At 40.1% G+C, this 23,091-nt stretch overlaps 1 protein-coding gene and 1 long non-coding RNA gene across 3 annotated transcripts in view; one reads left to right on the forward strand and one right to left on the reverse strand.

Moving 5' to 3' along the window:
* The window catches only part of LOC133570208 (uncharacterized), a 22,098-nt gene extending 19,147 nt beyond the window's left edge, over nucleotides 1-2,951 (reverse strand). Inside the window, exon 1 of the long non-coding RNA XR_009810066.1 lies at nucleotides 2,893-2,951. This is a non-coding gene — a long non-coding RNA (uncharacterized lncRNA). The remainder of the gene's footprint in view (nucleotides 1-2,892) is intronic.
* The window catches only part of hhip (hedgehog interacting protein), an 81,173-nt gene continuing 59,720 nt past the window's right edge, over nucleotides 1,639-23,091 (forward strand). The window contains exons 1-2 of one of the 2 annotated variants that reach the window (XM_061922957.1): nucleotides 1,639-2,346; nucleotides 19,634-19,826. In XM_061922957.1, the coding sequence (XP_061778941.1) occupies nucleotides 2,074-2,346; nucleotides 19,634-19,826 (466 nt within the window). In that variant the 5' untranslated portion in view covers nucleotides 1,639-2,073. Of the gene's footprint in view, nucleotides 2,347-5,144; nucleotides 5,305-19,633; nucleotides 19,827-23,091 lie in introns of those variants that run through there. The other variant, XM_061922958.1, reaches the window with a different exon arrangement.

Consider the following 23,091-nt stretch of genomic DNA (forward strand, 5'->3'; position numbering starts at 1 on the left):
GAAATCACAAATAAGTTCAAAGTTAAAGTTAAAAGTTAAAGTGCCAATGATTGTCACACACACACTAGGTGTGGCGAAATTATTCTCTGCATTTGACCCATCACCCTTGATCACCCCCTGGGAGGTGAGGGGAGCAGTGGGCAGCAGCGGTGGCCGCGCCCGGGAATCATTTTTGGTGATCTAACCCCCAATTCCAACCCTTGATGCTGAGTGCCAAGCAGGGAGGTAATGGCTCCCATTTTTATATTGGTATGACTCAGCCGGGGTTTGAACTTACAACCTACCGATCTCAGGGCGGACACTCTAACCCAGACCTGGGCAAATTAAGGCCCGGGGGCCACATGCGGCCCGTTAAGCTTTTCAATCTGGCCCACCGGACATTCCCAAATAATTTTTTAGATCTTTAAGATGGAAAGTGTAGCTGCCATTATGATGTGCAGTGATGTTTTCTAATGACCAGAAGTCTTCAACTATATTAAGTCTTTCAATGCTTGGAATCTGCGCTTATGGATGATATACCAGTTACTATGGTAATCTAATTAGTTACTATGGTAATCTAATTAGTTACTATGGTAAGCAACGTCACAGCAGCTCAGACGAGGCACCAAGCAGTGTGGGCGGGAAGCGTTTCCACAGACGCGGAAGGAGATTTTCACAACAAAGTTCTAAAGCTTAGTGATGTATCAGATTTATCAGATTGTAGGTGTTTTTTTTGTACCCTTCGCGTTCATATTTCACTGTTTGTTGCATTTTTGTTGCGTTTCACTTGATTGTAAAATATGTCGATCGAAAGGGGGTGTGACATTCATATTTTGTTTTATCGTTCATAGAAAAATTTAAAATTCCATTACGTTTTTTAAGGCGGTCTGTCATAACGTTTTTAGCATTCAATCAGACATTATTGTGAGGTTTTGTATTAGTGATCCTAAAAATAGATATACCCGCCCCCAGACACCTTTTTTTCTCTAAATGTGGCCCCCGAGTCAAAATAATTGTCCAGGCCTGCTCTAGCCACTGAGTAACCCCCGCCGAGTCATACCAAAGACTATAAAAAATGGGACCCATTACCTCCCTACTTGGCACTCAGCATCAAGGGTTGGAATTGGGGGTTAAATCACCAAAAATGATTCCCGGGCGCGGCCACCGCTGCTGCTCACTGCTCCCCTCACCTCCCAGGGGGTGATCAAGGGTGATGGGTCAAATGCAGAGAATAATTTCGCCACACCTAGTGTGTGTGTGTGTGTGAGACAATCATTGGCACAACTTGGTGTTGATGCAGTATTTCCTATTTTTTGGCAGAATTGCAACACCTGTTTCGAAACAATCCTTAAACTGCCTTTAATGCAAGAAATTAATGTAGAATTAAGACTTTTTTTTCAAAGCTTTTTTTAAAAGGGTGTGCACCCCCCGCCCGCCCCCTTTCCAGCCAGGTGATCATCGACCTCGACGTGTACGCGCCTGGCCCCCCCTGCGTGTGCGCGCGCGCGCGTGTGTATGTGTGTGCGCGCGCCCCCGCGGACTCGCACACGTCACGGCGCTCTTCGAGCGCGCCGGTTAAAAAGAAGAAGGAGGAAAGAGACCAAAGAGAAAACATGTGAGCACTCCTGAGGACTTTTTAGTGTTGCGGAGGAAGAAGAACTTTTATTTCGCCCCCCACCCCACCACCCAGCCCCCCCTGGGCTCCATGCGTCCACGCAGCGAGGGATTACATCTGAGAGGAACATCCAGGCTCTTCGTTTTGGGGCTGCACTTTCTGTGGATAAAATTGTGATATTGTTATTTTTTTCGTGCAAGTTTTTTTTTTTTTTTTTTTTTTAAGGAAGAGGAGCATGATATTTATTTTTAACACATATATTAATAGATTGGAACTGGCGGCACCTGCTTTTATGTGCAGCGTGCTTATACTTTTCTCTTTGGCGCACATGTGCAAGCTGTAAATGCAATAAACACGCACATATTATAGCCTTTATATAACATTACATTGCAGACACGGAGGGCGTGGGGGATAGCTTGTGAAATTAATTTACTGTTATTAGCGGTGATTTTTTTTTTTTTTTTTAATTTCTACGCATAATGAAGCATTTGCAATTCGTGCTGGTGCTGGCCATCGCTGTCAACGTGTGGGAGTGCGGAGATGCCAAATTGGGCGAGAGGGGAGCGGAGCTGAGCGCCAGGAGGCGACGATGTTACGACGGCACTCTGCCCAAGCGCCTCAAGAAGCGGGACAGGAAAGTCCTGCTCGACGGCACCGGCAGCGGCGACGTCTGCCACAGGTTGTACCCGCGGGTGTCCTGCTGTCCCACCCGCAGAGCCGCCTACCAGATCGCTCACCGCAGGGATGCCCGGGTAAGGAGGTTAATCATGTCCATTCATCGCCTCTTTTTCAATGACAACCTTTTGTAACGCCGTCTTATTGTCACAAGCGGAGTTTTTTTTTTTAGTGGGTGGTTTGCCCACAGGCTGTTTACTAAGCTCCACGCAACGAAAACATAAACAAACGGTGCCGTAAAGTGACGGTGTTGTTATTAGTTGTTTGTTTTTACGTCATTTTCTAGCCTTTGACGTTACATGCGCGCAATTAAATTACATTCTTTATTTATTTTTATTTTTAAAAGAAACATGACCGGTGCGTTATCGTGGCGAGTTTACCGACTGAGGAGACGGTGTTGTCCCCGTTAAAGTTGTCCGCACAACTTAACTTAACCGGTAACTTTTACCGGGGCTAGTACCTAGCTTAGCTAACTTTGGCTAGCCCGTTTATTTATGTGAAGTTTCTGGAATATTCTGTTAAGCTTCTAGTTTAGTGGCGTTCGTTATCTTCCTCCCATGTGTTTCCCAGGTAAGGTCATACAAAAGAAAGTGTTTAGAATATTCTACTAAAGTGATACTTACTCGAATTGGATAGTATTCAGGTGTTACAAACTAACGGTGCCGTAAAGCGACGATATTGTTAAGTTGTTTGTTTACGTCACGTTCTAGCCTTTTACGTTATCGCGTAATGAAGTGAAGTGAATTATATTTATATAGCGCTTTTCTCTAGTGACTCAAAGCGCTTTACATAGTGAAAGCCAGTATGGGTGGAACTGGGAGCAGGTGGGTAAAGTGTCTTGCCCAAGGACACAACGGCACTGACTCGGATGGCGGAAGCGGGAATCGAACCTGAAACCCTCAAGTTGCTGGCACGGCCACTCTACCAACCAAGCTATGCCCAATAAAATTATATATATATTTTTTTTATTTACTTTAAAAAGAAACATGACCGGTGCATTATTATGGTCACTTTACTGACCGAATCGTCCCCGTTAAAGTTGTCCGGACAACTTAACTTAACCGGTAACTTTTACCGGGCTAGCACCTAGCTTAGCTAACTTTGGCTAGCCTGTTAGCTTATTTATGTGAAGTTTCTAGAATATTCTGTAAAGCTTCTAGTTTAGTGGCGATCGTTATCTTCCTCCTATGTGTTTCCCATGTAAGGTCATACAAAAGAAAGTGTTTAGAATATTCTACTAAAGTGATACTTACTCGAATTGGATAGTATTCAGGTGTTACAAAGTAACGGTGCCGTAAAGCGACGATATTGTTAAGTTGTTTGTTTACGTCACGTTCTAGCCTTTTACGTTATCGCGTAATGAAGTGAAGTGAATTATATTTATATAGCGCTTTTCTCTAGTGACTCAAAGCGCTTTACATAGTGAAAGCCAGTGTGGGTGGAACTGGGAGCAGGTGGGTAAAGTGTCTTGCCCAAGGACACAACGGCACTGACTCGGATGGCGGAAGCGGGAATCGAACCTGAAACCCACCGAGCTATGCCGCCCCAATGAAATTATATATTTTCTTATTTCTTTTCTTTAAAAAGAAACATGACCGGTGCATTATCATGGTCACTTTACCGACCGAATCGTCCCCATTAAAGTTGTCCGGACAACTTAACTTAACCGGTAACTTTTACCGGGGCTAGTACCGAGTTTAGCTAACTTTGGCTAGCCTGTTAGCTTATTTATGTGAATTTTCTAGAATATTCTGTTAAGCTTCTAGTTTAGTGGCGTTCGATATCTTCCTCCCATGTGTTTCCCAGGTAAGGTCATACAAAAGAAAGTGTTTGGAATATTCTACTAAAGTGATACTTACTCGAATTGGATAGTATTCAGGTGTTACAAACTAACGGTGCCGTAAAGCGACGATATTGTTAAGTTGTTTGTTTACGTCACGTTCTAGCCTTTTACGTTATCGCGTAATGAAGTGAAGTGAATTATATTTATATAGCGCTTTTCTCTAGTGACTCAAAGCGCTTTACATAGTGAAAGCCAGTGTGGGTGGCACTGGGAGCAGGTGGGTAAAGTGTCTTGCCCAAGGACACAACGGCACTGACTCGGATGGCGGAAGCGGGAATCGAACCTGGAACCCTCAAGTTGCTGGCACGGCCGCTCTACCAACCGAGCTATGCCGCCCCAATGAAATTATATATGTTTTTATTTCTTTTCTTTAAAAAGAAACATGACCGATGCATTATTATGGTCACTTTACCGACTGAATCGTCCCAACGTCGACAACTTAACTTGACCAGTAACTTTTACCGGGCTGTCACCTAGCTTAGCTAACTTTGGCTAGCCTGTTAGCTTATTTATGTGAAGTTTCTAGAATATTCTGTTAAGCTTCTAGTTTAGTGGCGTTCGTTATCTTCCTCCCATGTGTTTCCCAGGTAAGGTCATACAAAAGAAAGTGTTTAGAATATTCTACTAAAGTGATACTTACTCGAATTGGATAGTATTCAGGTGTTACAAACTGACGATATTGTTATTAAGTTTGTTTACGTCACGTTCTAGCCTTTTACGTTATCACGTAGTGAAGTGAAATGAATTATATTTATATAGCGCTTTTCTCTAGTGACTCAAAGCGCTTTACATAGTGAAAGCCAGTGTGGGTGGAACTGGGAGAAGGTGGGTAAAGTGTCTTGGCCAAGGACACAACGGCACTGAAGCGGGAATCGAACCTGAAACCCTCAAGTTGTTGGCACGGCCACTCTACCAACCGAGCTATGCCGCCCCAATGAAATTATATATGTTTTTATTTCTTTTCTTTAAAAAGAAACATGACCGGTGCATTATCATGGTCACTTTACCAACCGAATCGTCCCCGTTAAAGTTGTCCGGACAACTTAACTTAACCGGTAACTTTTACCGGGGCTAGTACCGAGCTTAGCTAATTTTGGCTAGCCTGTTAGCTTATTTATGTGAAGTTTCTAGAATATTCTGTTAAGCTTCTAGTTTAGTGGCGTTCGTTATCTTCCTCCCATGTGTTTCCCAGGTAAGGTCATACAAAAAGTGTCTAGAATATTCTACTAAAGTGATACTTAATTGAATTGGATGGGATTCAGTAGGGATGTTCGATAATGGCTTTTTTTTCTCCGATATTCCGATATTGTCCAACTCTTTAATTACCGATATCAACCGATACCGATATATACAGTCGTGGCAGGCCGATATTATCGGATATCTCTAGTATTCAGTGTTACAAACTAACGGTGCCGTAAAGCGACGATATTGTTATTAAGTTGTTTGTTTACGTCACGTTCTCGCCTTTTACGTTATCGCGTAATGAAATTATATATTTTTAATTTCTTTTCTTTAAAAAGAAACCTGACCGGTGCATTATTGTGGTCACTTTACCGACCGAATCGTCCCCGTTAAAGTTGTCCGGCAAAGGTCTAGGTAGGAGGGCGACCGGTAACTTTACCGGGCTAGCACCGGTAAAGGGGAGCCAGCAACTTTGGCTAGCCTGTTAGCTTATTTCTGTGAAGTTTCTAGAATATTCTGTAAAGCTTTAGTTTAGTGGCATTTGTTATAAAGTTAAAGTACCAATGATTGTTTCACACACACACACACACACTAGGTGTGGTGAAATTATCATCTGCATTTGACCCCCCCTGGGAGGTGAGGGGAGCAGTGAGCAGCAGCGGTGGCCACGCCTGGGTATAAATTTAAGTGATATAACCCCCAAATCCAACCCTTGATGCTGAGTGCCAAGCAGGGAGGTAATGGGTCCCATTTTTTTATAGTCTTTAGTATGACTCGGCCGGGGTACTAAAGTAATGGTTCTTAACCTGGGTTCGATGGAACCCTAGGGGTTCGGTGAGTCTGCCTCAGGGGTTCGGCGGAGGTCAAGACACCCCCGACTCATCGTGTAAATAAAAACTTCTCCCTATCGGCGTATTATGGATACGACAACAGCAGAAGTCACACTGATTTTCAGGTGTGTAATTTGTTGTGAGTTTATGCACTGTGTTGGTTTTGTTCTTTGAACAAGGTGATGTTCATGCACGGTTCATTTTGTGCACCAGTAAAAAACATGGTAACACTTTAGTATGGGGAACATATTCACCATTAATTAGTTGCTTATCAACATGCAAATTAGTAACATATTGGCTCTTAACTAGTCATTATTAAGTACTTATTCGGCATGGCCTTATTATAACCCTAACCCTAACCAAGTAACTCTAAATTAAGTTTTTGTTACTTAGAATATGTTCCCCATACTAAAGTGTTACCAAAAACATATAACTTTGTCTTGAATTAAAAAAAAACCAACATTTTATTTTTCACTAAAGAAGGGTTCGGTGAATGCGCTGGTGGGGTTCGGTACCTCCAACAAGGTTAAGAACCACTGTACTAAAGTGATATAGTATCTGTTGACTTACTCAAATTGGATAGCATTCAGTGTTACAAACAAACTGTGCCGTAAAGCGATTGTATTATTAGTTGTTTGTTTACGTCACTTTCTAGCCTTTTACGTTAGCGCGTAATGAAATATTTTTTATTTATTTTCTTTAAAAAGAAACATGACCGCTGCGTTATAATGATCAGTTTTCCGACTGTGGAGACGGTACTCTTTCAAATTTTCTTGTAATCAGACAATATTTTTGGTATATTTAGATGGAATCTTTACCTGACATGTTTGGCTAGCCTGTTAGCTTATTTCTGTGAAGTTTCTAGAATATTCTGTAAAGCTTCTAGTTTAGTGGCAATCTATGTGTTTCCCAGGTACGGTCATACAAAACAACGTTTTTAGTATATTCTACTCAAGTGATAAAGTATTTGTTGACTTACCGTACTCGAATTGGATAGTATTCAATGTTACAAACAAACGGTGCCGTAAAGCAGTGTTTTTCAACCACTGTGCCGTGGCACACTATTGTACCGTGAGATACAGTCTGGTGTGCCGTGGGACATTATGTAATTTCACCTATTTGGGTTAAAAATATTTTATGCAAACCAGTAATTATAATCCGCAAATAATGTGTTGTTGAGTGTCTGTACTGTCTAGAGCTCGGCGTATCAGTAGGTGGCAGCTGGTAGCTAATTGCTTTGTAGATGTAGGGAACACGGTTTTGTCGTGATCACAATATGTGGAAGGCAGTTTGCAGGTAAAAAGGTATCTAATGCTTAAACCAAAAATAAACAAAAGGCGAGTGCCGCTAAGAAAAGGCATTGACACTTAAGGATGGCTATGCAAAACAAAAATAAAACTGAACTGGCTGCAAAGTAAACAAAAACAGAATGCTGGACGACAGCAAAGACTTACAGCGTGTGGAGCTGACGGCATCCGTACATGACAATCAACACCAAAATAGGAGCGCAAGACAAGAAATAAAACACTACACACAGGAAAACAGCAAACAACTCCAAATAAGTCACAGTGTGATGTGACAGGTTGGGACAGTACACCTACTTTGAGACGAGCTATAGTGATTGATTGAGTGATTGAAAGTTTTTAGTAGATTGCACAGTACAGTACATATTCCGTACAATTGACCACTAAATGGTAACACCCGAATACGTTTTTCAATTTGTTTAAGTCGGGGTCCACGTTAATCAATTCATGGTAAATGATGCATGCGTGGTTAGGGTTTGAATTCATATCCAACAATTGCGAGAACAACTTTTTATTGTCAATATTGGCTGTTGAATTTTAATTTTTTATGTTTTCTGCTTGCGGTGTGCCTCGGGATTTTTTTCAAGGAAAAAAATGTGCCTTGGCTCAGAAAAGATTGGGAAAACACTGCCGTAAAAAAAAAACCTGTATTGTTAGCTGTTTGTTTACGTCACGTTCTAGCCTTTTACGTTACATGCCTTGGCGTGTAATGAAATTAAATTTTTTGTTTTCTTTAAAAAGAAACATGACCGATGCGTTATTATGGTCACTTTACCGACCGAATCGTCCCCGTTAAAGTTGTCCGGCAAAGGTCTAGGTGGGAGGGCGACGCACATTGCTTAGCTGTTAGCCAGCAACTTTGGCTAGATTGTTAGCTTATTTCTGTGAAGTTTCTGGAATATTCTGTAAAGCTTCTCGTTTAGTGGCATTTGTTATCTTACTCTGTGTTTCCCAGATACGGTCATACAAAACAAAGTGTTTAGAATATTCTACTAAAGTGATACTTACTCGAATTGGATGGTATTCAGTGTTACAAACAAACGGTGCCGTAAAGCGACGGTATTGTTATTAAGTTGTTTGTTTACGTCACTTTCTGGCCTTTTTTGTTACATTCCTCGTGTTTCTGTCGGTATGTGTGTAACTTTTAAAAATTGATTTTCATGAGTTAGTATTATCAGACAGGAATTGCAACGACGATTCCAGTGATGTAAGTAGCATTAAATATTAAGAAAGTTAGTGCATTTTCACCGGTTTTAAAAATCCATAATTGGGCTCAAAATGTATGTCATAGATTCTCATTAACTACCCCATTTCATTTTAAAAACGTTGGTATCATTGAAAGGTTTGCCATACAAAGAAACAGAAAAAAAGTGGTTTCACTGTTATGGTGTATTGTCAATTGATTAAATTCAGGAAATTAGCCTTTGAAGTGATGGAAAATTTGAGTAAACATGGCTGGTTACATCACAACGACCAGGAAATCGACAGGTCGAACAAATCAGTGCCCGAATCGATTAATTTAAAAGATATTTGGCAGACTCACAGATAAATGTATAACGGATCTATCTGTGTTGGCCCTGCGATGAGGTGGCGACTTGTCCAGGGTGTACCCCGCCTACTGCCCGAATGCAGCTGAGATAGGCCCCAGCACTCCCCGTGATCCCAAAAGGGACAAGCGGTAGAAAATGGATGGATACTATAATAGGGATTCCAATAAACATTTTACCCACCGTAGATTTTTTGCAGGGGAGTTTTGTCGAGTGTAAACCTGCAACATTTTGTCAGAGCTTTGTGGCGCGAGTATGTGTTCAATCCGAAAATGTTGATATGCTGAAAACAATGCGAAAACAGTTGAACTTTGAAAATAGTGGTCCGGTCGTTACTCAGATTGCGCGATCAAGCGTGATATCTGAGTGACCACAGCTGAGGTCCGGCCAGAGGCGAGTACTCACATACCTAGAATATTCTACTAGAGTGATATCTCGTCTGTTATACTCAATGTGTCTAAGGGACAGTATGTGAAATTTCCAGAATATCCTCTAAGGGTTCAATGCTATCTTAGTGACATCTGTTATTTTACTGTATGTGTTTAAGCGACAGTCATGTGATGTTTACAGTACATTCTGTCAAGGTTCTTGCAAAGTGACAAGTTATCTGTTATGGTCGAGGAGTATCATTATGAAAGTTACTGTTACCGAAAGACATCTTTTAAAGAAACAGTACTAAGAACTTGTGAAGTTTCCACAATATTCCATAAAGTTGTAGTTAAGCGACATTTTACCCGCAAACAGTTCTAGTCAAGGTAATGTAGTTTTCTGTTATCTTATTGTGTGTTTAGGAAAAGGTAGATATTGAACGGTTTCCAGTGTTTTCTGCTAGGTTCTGGCAGAGTGACATACTATCTGTCATGTGTTTGTGTACCGGTGGTAAGGAACAGTTCTTCTTTAGCACTGTGAGGAACAGTCAAGTAAAGTTGTCCTGTAAAGGTTCTAGCAAAGTGATATATTATCTGTTATGTGTTTAAGGAACATTCATGTGAAGATTCAATAATACTCAACAAAGTTCTACTGTATGTGCTGTGCTTTCAAACTATTTCAACATCTTATCTGTTAAGCGGTGCAGGAACAATCACAAGTAATGTAAATGTTCAATAAGGTTCTAGCAAAGCGACATCCTACCCGTCATATGTGTATGTAACAGTCATAAGGAGCACTTCTTGTGAAGCAACATCTGTTATTTTACTGTAAGGAACCGTCAAGTAAAGTTTCTAGAAAAAAACATCTTATCTGGTATGTGTTTAAGGAACAGTCATGTGAAGTATTCGAAATATTTGTTAAGGTTCTGTCTATTAAATTAACATTTTATGTGTTTCGGAACAGTCATGTGACTCTTGCAAACTTTATTTATTTGACAGGGACATTGCAATTAAACATTGCTACCCATAGGTAACCAATGTCAAAGTACATAGGACTTCTAGCCAAAGGCTAATTTGCAACCCTCGTTAGGCTTTTAAAGAAAAGTGAAAAACATATACAAAGGGATTAAGACAAGTACAAAATAAAAATACATAAAAAATAATTGGCCCCATTTGTCCAAACTATTCCGTAAAGCCGTATCAAAGCAACAAAACATGTTCAAATGATTTCACTACGCACTGTTTTCATGTAAAATCCCTCCTGCAATCAATCAGTGACTGGGTGGTAGTGACCCAAAAAACAAAAAAAGCCATGTTGCATCATTTAATTTCCTCAAGTCATGCAAATAAGTGGGGGTGGGGGGGCTTGAGAAGACTGAATAGGACCTAGTCGACTTCTCCTCCCAGCTACACTGCCCACACACGGAGCCTATTCTGATTATGGCCAAAGAATAACAACGCCATTGTGTTTGTTGGTTTGGCTAATGGGAGAAGCTGGAGAACATCACCCCCCTTTTCCTCCTCGCAGTCATCAACCCTGTCCAAGTGTTAATGCCTCTGGGAGGTGTCCTTTGCCAACCAACATACACCTATTCCCCGAGGACAAGTGTTTTGTCGGGGCTTAGTGTTGCCTACATGGCTGCCTTCCCCTCCCACCGCTTCTTTAAGAGGTTTGCAGAGCATCACAGATTTGCTGCGACTGAATGACAAGTGTTCTTTTTCCTCCTCGCCCCAGACGCAAACCGGCTCGAGTTAACCGTCGGTGACTTTTACACTGTAGCTTGACCCGTCTCTCAGCTGAGCAGCAAAAAAGAAAAAGACGGGGAAACAAAGCAGGGCTTGTTCTGCTTTTTTGGATGATGGCAAAATTGGAGGGCGTCCCGGCAACATATGGACACAGCGCACGGCCGAGAGCACACAAATGCGACTCGCCGTGGAGCCGGTGCCAGCTCGTGGTGCTCGGAATCACTAGGCAATTTAGAGCAGGAGGGCAGGCATGCCCACATCGCTGCATGGCATTATGAAGAAACACGTGCGAGTTGCAACCAGGAGCTCTGCCTTTTTTTTGCAACAATACATGGCTGAAAACTGTATCGCGCTATAAGCGGCCGGTATCGATAATTATTGATATTTTTATGACCTATCGACAGTACGGATAAAAATATATCAAATGTAAACATCCATCTCATCCACCCATTTTCTACCGCATGTCTCACATTTTAACCCTCCTCTGGCTATAATCCACTCAGCTTTCAAGGCAGAAAGAATAGGAATCGTCAACACGACCCTGGAAAAAATCAATGTAAACAAAAATCACATTGCTCACTTAGCAATAGCCTCTTAAAATGAAGGTGTAAAAATAAGGACTACGTTAGAAATGCCTCATAAAATAGTGCAAAGTAGGGGTGTGACGATTGATCGATACATCAATATATTGATTTATATTCCTAAATTTCAAGTACAGTACAGGCCAAAAGTTTGGACACACCTTCTCATTCAATCTTTATTTTCATGACTATTTACATTGTAGATTGTCACATCAAAACTATGAATGAACACATGTGGCATACTTGCCAACCCTCCCGGATTTTCCGGGAGACTCCCGAAATTCAGCGCCTCTCCCGAAAACCTCCCGGGACAAATTTTCTCCCGAAAATCTCCCGAAATTCAGGCGGACTCAGGTCCTCCACAATATAAAAAAGCGTACCTGCCCAATCACGTTATAACTATAGAATGATGGAGGGCGAGTTCTTGGTTTCTTATGTGGGTTTATTGTTAGGCAGTTTCATTAACGTCCTCCCAGCGTGGCAACAACACACAACAACAGCAGTCACTTTTTTGTATACCGTAAAGCAGTTCGTCTGCCGTAAACAGCAATGTTGTGACACTCTTAAACAGGACAATACTGCCATCTAGTGCATTTGATGAAAGCACTTTTGTGCGTGCCACACATCAATGTATCAGAGAGGGTGTTCAGCATGGTTCGAAAAATAGTGACAGAGAATAGAACAAGGATGGACAATTCAACCCTTAACTCAACAATGAGTAGATGAGTGTTATGTGTGTGTATATGTGTAAATAAATGAACACTGAAATTCAAGTATTTATTTTATATATATATATATAATTTAAAAAAAATATATATATATATATATAAATAATAATATATATATATATATATATATAGCTAGAATTCACTGAACGTCAAGTATTTCTTATATATATATATATATGAAATACTTGACTTGGTGAATTCTAGCTGTAAATATACTCCTCCCCTTATAGCCACGCCCACAACCACGCCCCCGTCCCACCCCGACCACGCCCATCCCCACCCCCTCCCCCACCCCCCGAATTCGGAGGTCTCAAGGTTGGCAAGTATGACATGTGGAGTTATGTACTTAACAGAAAAAATTTGAAATAACTGAAAACATGTTTTGTATTCAAGTTTCTTCAAAATAGCCACCATTTGCTCTGATTACTGCTTTGCACACTCTTGGCATTCTCTTCATGACCTTCAAGAGGTAGTCACCTGAAATGGTTTTCACTTCACAGGTGTGCTTGAAGCTCATCGAGAGAATGCCAAGAGTGTGCAAAGCAGTAATCGGAGCAAAGGGTGGCTATTTTGAAGAAACTAGAATATAAAACATGTTTTCAGTTATTTCAATTTTTTTTGTAGAGTACATAACTCCACATGTGTTCATTCATAGTGTTGATGCCTTCAGTGACAATCTACAATGTAAATAGTCATGAAAATAAAGAAAACGCATTGAATGAGGAGAAACCTTTGGCCTGTACTGTATATCGATCTGTGCTCGGCAAGTTTGCTTTCCACGAGATAGGTATCGATCCGAGATTGTTTAAAAAGGGAATGCATCAATTCTATTGATACTAGACAAAGGAAAACATTGGATTTAAGAACGGACGAAGTTTAGCACTTGTATTGATATAGATTTTAAACGTTAAGTCTATTTTCCTGTCTACGATGGTCGAGAAAAGTCGTAACAAACGCCACAAGACATTAGTGTTATGTCTGTGACGTGTGTGTGCCTTTAAGAGATGGTGCTGTTGTGTGTGATGTGTGCAAGTCCCGCGAGAGTTTGGTTGTCTGTGTTCAGTGTTTAAAACACGAGTTGTGGCGAACAGCAGCTCTTGTATACGTGTGTTTTGTTACCGCTTGTTAAGAAAGAAGTGTATCCCTCACTGTCTTTCCTTCTCCCCTGCCGGGCATTTCAATATCATAACTTTCAGCTACAGCTGCACTGCAAAAGCCACAAACAACACACAATGATAAAGCTGCAACCCAACTTTAAACCACAGAAAACGCGGCTGTCACAGTGTAAGTTACGGCGATGCACTGACTCACGGAACACAAGGAGAAGTCATTTCCCTTTGAGTCACTAGAGAAAAGCGCTATATAAATACACTTCACTCACTTTTATGAGAAACAAATAGAAGAGATGGATGAAGGAGGCTATGGAAATTATGAAGCTAGGGATGAGCTTCTGCACACATGGGACGCTGTTCGTCATCGGCGACGCGAGGGCGGAGAATGGATACTTTATTTAGCAGGTAAATCGACTGTTAAAATATTGGTTACTGTACTTTTATTGAAAATTGCTTGAATGTTTAAAAATGTGAGCAGAAAGTGTTTCCTCCTGTTACTTCAACCTAAAGTGTTGGTTGCACTTTATTTAACTAAGATGTGAATGCATCTACTATTAATTGTTGTTTACTTGCTTGTTTGTATCCAAAAATCATTTACCGTATTTTTCGGACTATAAGTCGCTCCGGAGTATAAGTCACATTTTTTGGGGAAATGTATTTGATAAAAGCCAACACCAAGAATCATACTTGCCAACCTTGAGACCTCCGATTTCGGGGGTGGGGGTGGGGCGGGGCGTGGTTGGGGGCGTGGTTAAGAGGGGAGGAGTATATTGATAGCTAGAATTCACCAAGTCAAGTATTTCATACATATATATATATATATCTACATCCTGAAAATATGCAAAAAAAAACTGTGTTTAGATAATTGATACTTCAAACTTGCATAAATAAATATTAAGGAATATAACATTGCTTGGCTTTTGAGAGTTTCAAAATGTAATGAATAAAATGCTAAAGTTGTTGATAAACAAGCAATTATTTTAATAATTAAATATGGTCATTTTAAATTAATTATTATGATAATTTAAAATCAATTATTTCAAATATGTTTATTTTAATGTATAATTCTATGGCTGGATGTAATAAGGAGTCACACAAAAATACAAATAAAAATACGATTAATTTTGATGTTTTTAGCAAAATATAGTAAAAATTTATTTATTTATTTATTTATTTTTTAATTAATAAATATATTTATTTTTAGATAAAATAAACATAATAATACAATTTATATCTAGTCTGGATGATTTAGTTCTTGTCACCCTGTTGTCCTCCCGTCATGAAAAAAGGCTGTCCTCACTCAGGTCCGCATGGAGCTGGAGGGGGCGTGGCTTCCAGCTGAAAATCGGGAGATTTTCGGGAGAATATTTGTCCCGGGAGGTTTTCGGGAGAGGCGCTGAATTTCGGGAGTCTCCCGGAAAATTCGGGAGGGTTGGCAAGTATGCCAACAAATAAATAAAGAATAGTGAACAACAGGCTGAATAAGTGTACGTTATATGAGGCATAAATAACCAACTGGGGGACGGCGTGGCGCAGTGGAAGAGTGGCTGTGCGCAACCCGAGGGTCCCTGGTTCAATCCCCACCTAGTACCAACCTCGTCATGTCCGTTGTGTCCTGAGCAAGACACTTCACCCTTGCTCCTGATGGGTGCTGGTTAGTGCCTTGCATGGCAGCTCCCTCCATCAGTGTGTGAATGTGTGTGTGAATGGGTAAATGTGGAAGTAGTGTCAAAGCGCTTTGAGTACCTTGAAGGTAGAAAAGCGCTATACAAGTACAACCCATTTATCATTTATCATAACTGAGAACGTGCCTGGTATGTTAACGTAACATATTATGGTAAGAGTCATTCAAATAACTATAACATATAGAACATGCTATACGTTTACCAAACAATCTGTCACTCCTAATCGCTAAATCCCATGAAATCTTATACGTCTAGTGTCTTACGTGAATGAGATAAATAATATTATTTGATATTTTACGCTAATGTGTTAATAATTTCCCACATAAGTCGCTCCTGAGTATAAGTCGCACCCCCGGCCAAACTATGAAAAAAGTTGCGACTTATAGTCCGAAAAATACGGTATACATAATTCCCTTACAAGAAATAACAGGAATATAGGAAATTTCACCTACAGTGTCAAGTATCCACTATGCATTTTATGGTCTTTCAGCTTTATTTGTTTAGCTAAAAAATGACTCAATTGATTTCAACTCACTGTATCGTTTCGTGTCGTGTCGTTCTAAAAAAAAAAAAATTACGTCGTCCCTGAATCATATGTGCAACCATAAATATCGAATCAAATCGTTGTTAAAACGAATAGTTACCCCCCCTAGTGCAAAGTGTGAAAATGTAAACGTGGAGAAACCCAAGAATGATTTTCTGCAGGTTCAATGTCAGTAAGTTACAACTGTGCTTTAAAAGTTGAATTCGGCTAAGGTTGAGTGGTGTTACCGATCTTGGTGTGGACGAGCACCTTGGCCTGACTGCGGTCTGTTCGAAAATATCCAAAAAACTGCCACACCGTCGAGGTGACTTCCTGTTTAATCGACAATTTCTATGCTCTCTGCAGCCCTCATTTTTAGTTTCCCTTCTCACTCCATGCAAAGAATCAACCACGAGACAACCAAATAAGATAGTTAATACTCTTACCCGATTGGCTGTTAGCATGTAACTCCCACTGATCCCTGGTCACTTTCTGCGTTGCTCGGTTAGCAGAGAACGAGTGCCTTTGTTCATGCAACCAACCTTGCTTTGCATCTTCCGGTTTCTTCCGAATAAGAAGAAAAACTATCAAAAGTTTTATCGAACACGTTTTTTTTGGATATCGATTATATGTCCATCACGATATTGATGTTGTTTTATCGCCCAGCCCTAGCAATACCTAATTGACCACCATTTACCTCTTCCTATTAATATTTTAATACAGTGGGGCCTTAAAAACCTAACACAATTGGATTTTCTTGATTATTTTTTTTCCAGGAAATGAAAGTAGAAGCTATCCTCTCTGTAAATGCTTTTATTAACTGTAAAGGCCTCATTTTTTATTATTGTGGATTGATAAAAACTTGACGTAAAGGTAAGATGTGTAACACATACACCTCGTAATATCTCATTTTAACAGTGTACAAGAAGCCCACCATTGTTAATGTTAACTCTTTCAATGACAAAGGTGAGTTGCATCTCCCTGTTTTTTTTATACATGTAAATTTAAACATTTTAACTAACATTTTGATAGCCATACAGGTTGAAAATAAGTTAGCCTACTCTACTTAACATGCTAAACAATACAGCAGAGCACAAGAAAACTACCTTTCATAATGTCGGTTGCTAGTTAGCTAATGGCTAGCAGCTAATGTTAGCGTTCGACTCTACTATCCATCCATTTTCTACCGCTTGTCCCTTTCGGGGTCGCTGGAGCCTATCTCAGCTGCATTCGGGCGGAAGGCGTGGTACACCCTGGACAAGTCGCCACCTCATCGCAGGGCCAACACAGATAGACAGACAACATTCACACTCACATTACAGCCTTTAAATTGTCCCTAAATTCACTCATTCCTGTGGGTTACTTGTGGCCAATTCCCGCCTTACTAATCTTACTATTGCAAAAAGAATAAAGCCAATAAAAAAGCAATCCTTTGCTTCTGGCTAAACCGACCTCGTGAGATTTGACATAGTCTTAAGTGATAATGCAAAAAAAAAACCATGCAGTCAAAGCTGGAGCCTTACACACATATACATGAATTAAAGTTGCATCACTAATCAAATTGTAGCCCCTGTATCGTAATAACATCGTGAGGTGTCCAACGATTCCCACCCCTATTAACACATTTGTTTGGTGCTTAACTAGAGGTTCTGGTACCTTTTGGGGTAAACACAGCTCTGTAGAGCTTCCAAACAGAGTCCTTCCCTCAGTAGCAGTTTGGTCTATAATCAGGCAGTGTAAGTAAGGCCTCCTTATGTTGGCCTTGGGTCCTCCGAGCTAATTGACTTGGACAGACTGCTAATTTGTTGATACCAGAGAGGGAATGATGTGCCTGTCTATCTCTAAATTTGTGTTTACACACGGACCTCACACAGAGCAAAGTACTGCCAGCCTGCCTGCTTGCCTGACTGCCCAAGCGACACCGCACTTGACCCAAACCAGATTACATTGTGTTTTATTGCAGCTAATTTGTTACATAAATAATCCTGCTCATTTCTTTTTCTGGATTAACTCCTTGTGTACTTTTGCGTAATGAGTCATTCATTCATTTGTCAGACTTGGGAGTTGTAAAAGTGGCAGTTTGCAGGCAAGAGGAATAAGTCAGTGCTCTCCAGACTGGCTCATTTACTTTCTTTATGGGGGGAAAATGGGGTAAGAGTCAACGCTACCATACCAGTAGCAATTAGCAGAGTGATTTGGGGAAGAGCTGATGAATGCGATGAAATAATGTGCAAGACAACATAAATAGTGATGTACATCTGACCTACAGAGGCAAAGAACTGATGCTTCATGTCTTACAGTCTATACATTTGAATGTGCCATGTTGGAAAAATATGTCAGTAACATACAAGCGATGTCTGAATGTGCTGTACCTTGACTGTCTGCTTTGGCTCATTTAGTCCATTTCCATTTGATTCTGCAGTTTGTTTTCCATTTGTTGGTACAATCCCACAATTTAAGCCTAACCACCCGTTTTACTCGCTTCACATACTGTATGTACTGCATAGCCTCTGTGTTTATTTAGTTACTCAACCGGAGAGAGTATCCATACTCAGTTATTACTGTATGTTGTAGTTACAGGGATGTGCCTTTGACTGCACTTCCTTAAAAAAAACATCCATTCAAATATTTATTGGTACTGATATACCATATTTTTCGGACCATAGGGCACACCGGATTATAAAGAGCACTGCAAATGAGTGGGTCTTTTAGGTCTATTTTCATTTAAAAGGAGCATTAAAGGGGTCATGGTATGTGTTTTTTACTTATAAAACTTTTTCTTGTGGTCTACATAACATGTAATAGTGGTTCTTTGGTCAAAATGTTACATAGATTATGTCTTACAGACCATCTGCATGCCGCTTTCTGACCGTCTCTTTAGGATGCGCCGTTTTGTTGGTGGTCTTATTTACTCCACTTCGACTGTGTCTTCTCCCCGTCATCTTTGTTGTACCGGTAGTTTTTAGCAATTCTATAGCAAGTCTGCTGACATAAGTTAGAACTGTACGCTACTTTGTATTAGAAATGGCGACAGCGGAGGACAGTCCCACAAGAAGAGGATAGAGAAAAAGAAGGAGCTTATTGACTACGGAATGGACAACAATTGTGGACGTGTGCACATTTTTGAGACCTATGCAGATCCCAAATACACATCAGCAGGAACCAATACAAATTGGTTTTGCATAATTATGCGAAACACAACGCTAGATAATGTATCCTAATGGCTGCCATTTCTGGGTCCTTATACACACACCATAATAATACCCGTATGTTGAAGCACAGTACATCTGACTATGGTAGCCGTAATGAATGCTCCGCGTTTCATCAAGCGGTGCGGCTTCGTAGCTTACTAAAGTCGTACTAAAACATTTTGACAGATTTTTGAGCGCCACGTGTAATGTTCTATATTCTCAATAAAACATCAAAGTCTTGGTGTTGCTTGCTTACAGGTACTTGCCAGTGTTATTTGTCGAACAGGTTTTAACCAGCAGTCCACACGTACCTTTTATCTGTGACTAGCTGTCTCCTGGTCACATTTGTCATTACACCTTATACCACATAAAATTGCTTCGAGCGGTGTTCGCACAACCAGAATTAATACATACATTAGGCGCACCTGGTTATAAGGCGAACTGCAGCTTTGTGAAAACATTAAAGGATTTTAAGTGCGCCTTATAGTCCAAAAAAATACAGTATATTATTTAACTCAGAATGTTCTGAACTTCTGTTTCCATGCCAGGAGTTCTGCATGGGACGTAGCACAACTTACCATACCTGACATACTGTCGTAGCAAACTACAGGATTTCATTTTAAGCCAACATTATTACATTCGATGAAGTCCACTGTCCACCTTACACCACAACTTTAAATCCAACAATGCTCTTTTTTTATGTGCATGTCTGTGTGGTCTCCAGATTTTCTCCACCAACAACACGGAATGTGGACGTCTGCTGGAGGAGATCAAGTGTGCCCGCTGCTCCCCCAACGCCCAGGTGTTGTTCCACTCTTCGGACACGGACAAAATGCCACACAGGGAGCCTGACCTGCCCCAGCTCTGCCAGGACTTTTGCCGCGAGTTCTACTACACCTGCAGGGGACACATACCAGGTACTTTCCCAAAATAACATAGACAAATGCCATTGAATGTGACTTGAACTTGTTGTTGGTCATTTTCAAGATGCCGCACAAGAACAAAAACACAGCACTTGTTGGCCTCGTCAGATGTTCTGTGAATATTTGTTTATGCAGCTCTTCCCTCATCTGACCTCACCTTCATTTGTTGCTGACCACCCCTCATGTATTTGCTAGCTTGTCCCCTCCTCGCTTTGCTTTTGCTTTTCAATGTATCCGTAACGTTTCTCATTAGAATACACCCCTGCTGCCTCTGTAGTGTTTTGTAAGCTCCAAACACACAGAGGGAGTGTTTAGAGCTTATTTTAATTAGCCTAACAAAATACGGACATGTTTTCCAGCCTCGACTGTCGCAGCCACACGCAGACTTTGTCTTGCATGTGTGTGGAAAATATTCCACTACGGCGCAAACAAACTATTACAACAAGTACTAACAACAACACAAAATCACCACCCACCCAAGCAGTGGAGCTACACTGCAAAAACTGAAATCTAAGTAAGATGAAATATCTCAAATAAGGGTGATATTTGCTTATTTTCTGTCTGATAAGATAATTCTTCTCACGAAGCAGATTTTATGTTAGTGTTTTACTTGTTTTAAGTGTTTTGCTCCTAAATGATCTCAGTAAGATATTACAGCTTGTTGCTGAGATTTGATGAGCTATATTGAGTAAAACATGCTTGAAACTAGAATATCAACTGTTGCAAAGCTGTGTCATTAACACTCACAAGTATAAAACTACTTTTTTAAAGTAATCATTTCTTATTTCAAGTGTTAAAAATAAAAAAAATCATGACTTTGACACAATTGTGTCTCATAATTAAAACAGATGACAGCCAAATGGACTTTGCTGTTTTATTTTCAATGAAACAATAGAAAATAAGTACTCATATAGTAGTACAGTTGGTACAGTACAGCAAACTAATAATATTTATACATTTAATATGTGACATTTCAAACTATTTTGAACAGAAATATGGTGCAATGATGTCATGTCATCGATGGAAAAATGCATTTTTAGACAATATGATTTGCCTGAGCGGCGAGGAGACCTCGAGAGTAACAAGCGGTTGTCTTGTTGCCTTTCCTTTAAGAACAATAAGTTAATTTTTAGTACTAGTTTGCTGGTTTCAAGAAATGTAATGCCGAGCGCATATCATTATGTCAAGACAATGGCACTAGCATTTACTTAATTTAAGAATATTTTTCAACATATTGAGCAAAAAGGTCTTTTTTTTTTTTTTTTTTTTTTTTTTTTTCTACCAAAAAAGTGCACTAGTTATTAGTGAGAATATACTTATTTTAAGGTATTTTTGGGTTCATTGAAGTTAGCTAATTTTACTTGTTTTGGAAAGTCTTGAGAAGCCAAATTTTCTTGTTCTATTGGCAGATAATTTTGCTTAGTTTAAATAAAATACCCCTAATTTTTGTATTTTTTTGTCTTGTTTTTGAACACTGACTTTTTGTAGTGTAGGAACTGGAGCAAAATGAATATTATATGACTTTGGGTATTCAGGATGCATGCACTCTCATGTTGTCTAGTTCTGATTCCCTGGCTCGTTGCCTTCCTCCGAAATATGGCCTTTGTGAATTTGTTAACATAACTTGTTGCCATCAAGGATTGCCTGATTAATTGACTTTGATAAAGGGAGTCATGAAGCTGTTAAATCTAATTGAGTGCATTACTTAACTGCGAATAGCAGAGGCACTGTTGTGTAAAGAAGAACCAAAGCTGCTAATGTTGTCTAAAAAGAGTATTCTTAAAATATAGATAACGTATTTTCCGGGCAAAAGAGCGCACCGGTATTTAAGTCGCACCCACTAAATTTTAGAGTTTAAAAATATTTGTATATATATTAGCCGCACCGGACTATAAGCTACAGATATATACCGGTACGAAATATTTTGTAAATGTTTATTTACATACCTTAATTGTTTCCAAACAGTGCCCGTAACACGGCAGTGAAACGGTTGATCAATCAATCAATCAATCAATCAATGTTTATTTATATAGCCCTAAATCACAAGTGTCTCAAAGGGCTGCACAAGCCACAACGACATCCTCGGTACAAAGCCCACATAAGGGCAAGGAAAAACTCACCCCAGTGGGACGTCGATGTGAATGACTATGAAAAACCTTGGAGAGGACCGCATATGTGGGTAACCCCCCCCCCTCTAGGGGAGACCGAATGCTCAAACAAAACATAAGTCATCGTCATGGACCCTAGTGCTGCGGAGGCTAGCCCTCCAATCAGCTTAACAGGTGTATTCACGAAATTGAAACAAAACAATACAAAAAGAATGGCAGTGTAAGTTAATAATTCTAACACAGACACTTGTAAAGGTGTCAGCATATTTGCATATTAATAACGCTTGCTTGATTACATTACGATAGTTGTACAAATATGCATCAAAGCATTCCTACATACATCCTACATGAGACGGTTTAGTAAGTAAGAATTGTATTAGTCGCTTACTAGCGTTGCTTGGAGTGATGAATGAAGAATCCTTTCGAGCAGAAATGCTATGAACGGTTCTACTTCCGGTTCAAGGCACGAAACAGGAAGTACATTTTTAACCCGCAGCGCCTGCAGTGAGCAAACTCATCCAAAAGGTGGCACCATTGAACAAACAATAACACACCTTTTCAGCGTCACTGTCGGTGTAATATAAACCACGTGTTGAATACAAAACATTATGGCTGTTAGCGAAGAAAAATCCATAAATTAGCAGCACCGTTTTATAAGCTGCAGGATATAAAGTGTTGGAAAAAAACTAACTGCCTATAATCAGGAAAATACGGTATTTACACGGGAAAATTAAGTTCATATAGTCTTGGAAAATTAAGTGATACGTTTGTCGTCGATTTACCCCATTGGCGATCATGGAAATTTGGTCCCTGTTTTTTGTTGATTATATTGGTAATGGCTTAAAGGTAAAAACAAATACCGTATTTTTCGGAGTACCGTATTTTCCGCACTATAAGGCGCACCGGATTATTAGCCGCACCTTCAATGAATTACATATTTCATAACTTTGTCCACCAATAAGCCGCCCCGGATTATAAGCCGCGCCTACGCTGCGCTAAAGGGAATGTCAAAAAAAACAGTCAGATAGTTCAGTCAAACTTTAATAATATATTGAAAACCAGCGTTCTAACAACTCTGTCCCAAAATGTACGCAAATGTGCAATCACAAACATAGTAAAATTCAAAATGGTGTAGAGCAATAGCAACATAA

Source organism: Nerophis lumbriciformis, linkage group LG27 (genome assembly GCF_033978685.3).
Source record: "Nerophis lumbriciformis linkage group LG27, RoL_Nlum_v2.1, whole genome shotgun sequence".
NCBI lineage: Eukaryota > Metazoa > Chordata > Actinopteri > Syngnathiformes > Syngnathidae > Nerophis > Nerophis lumbriciformis.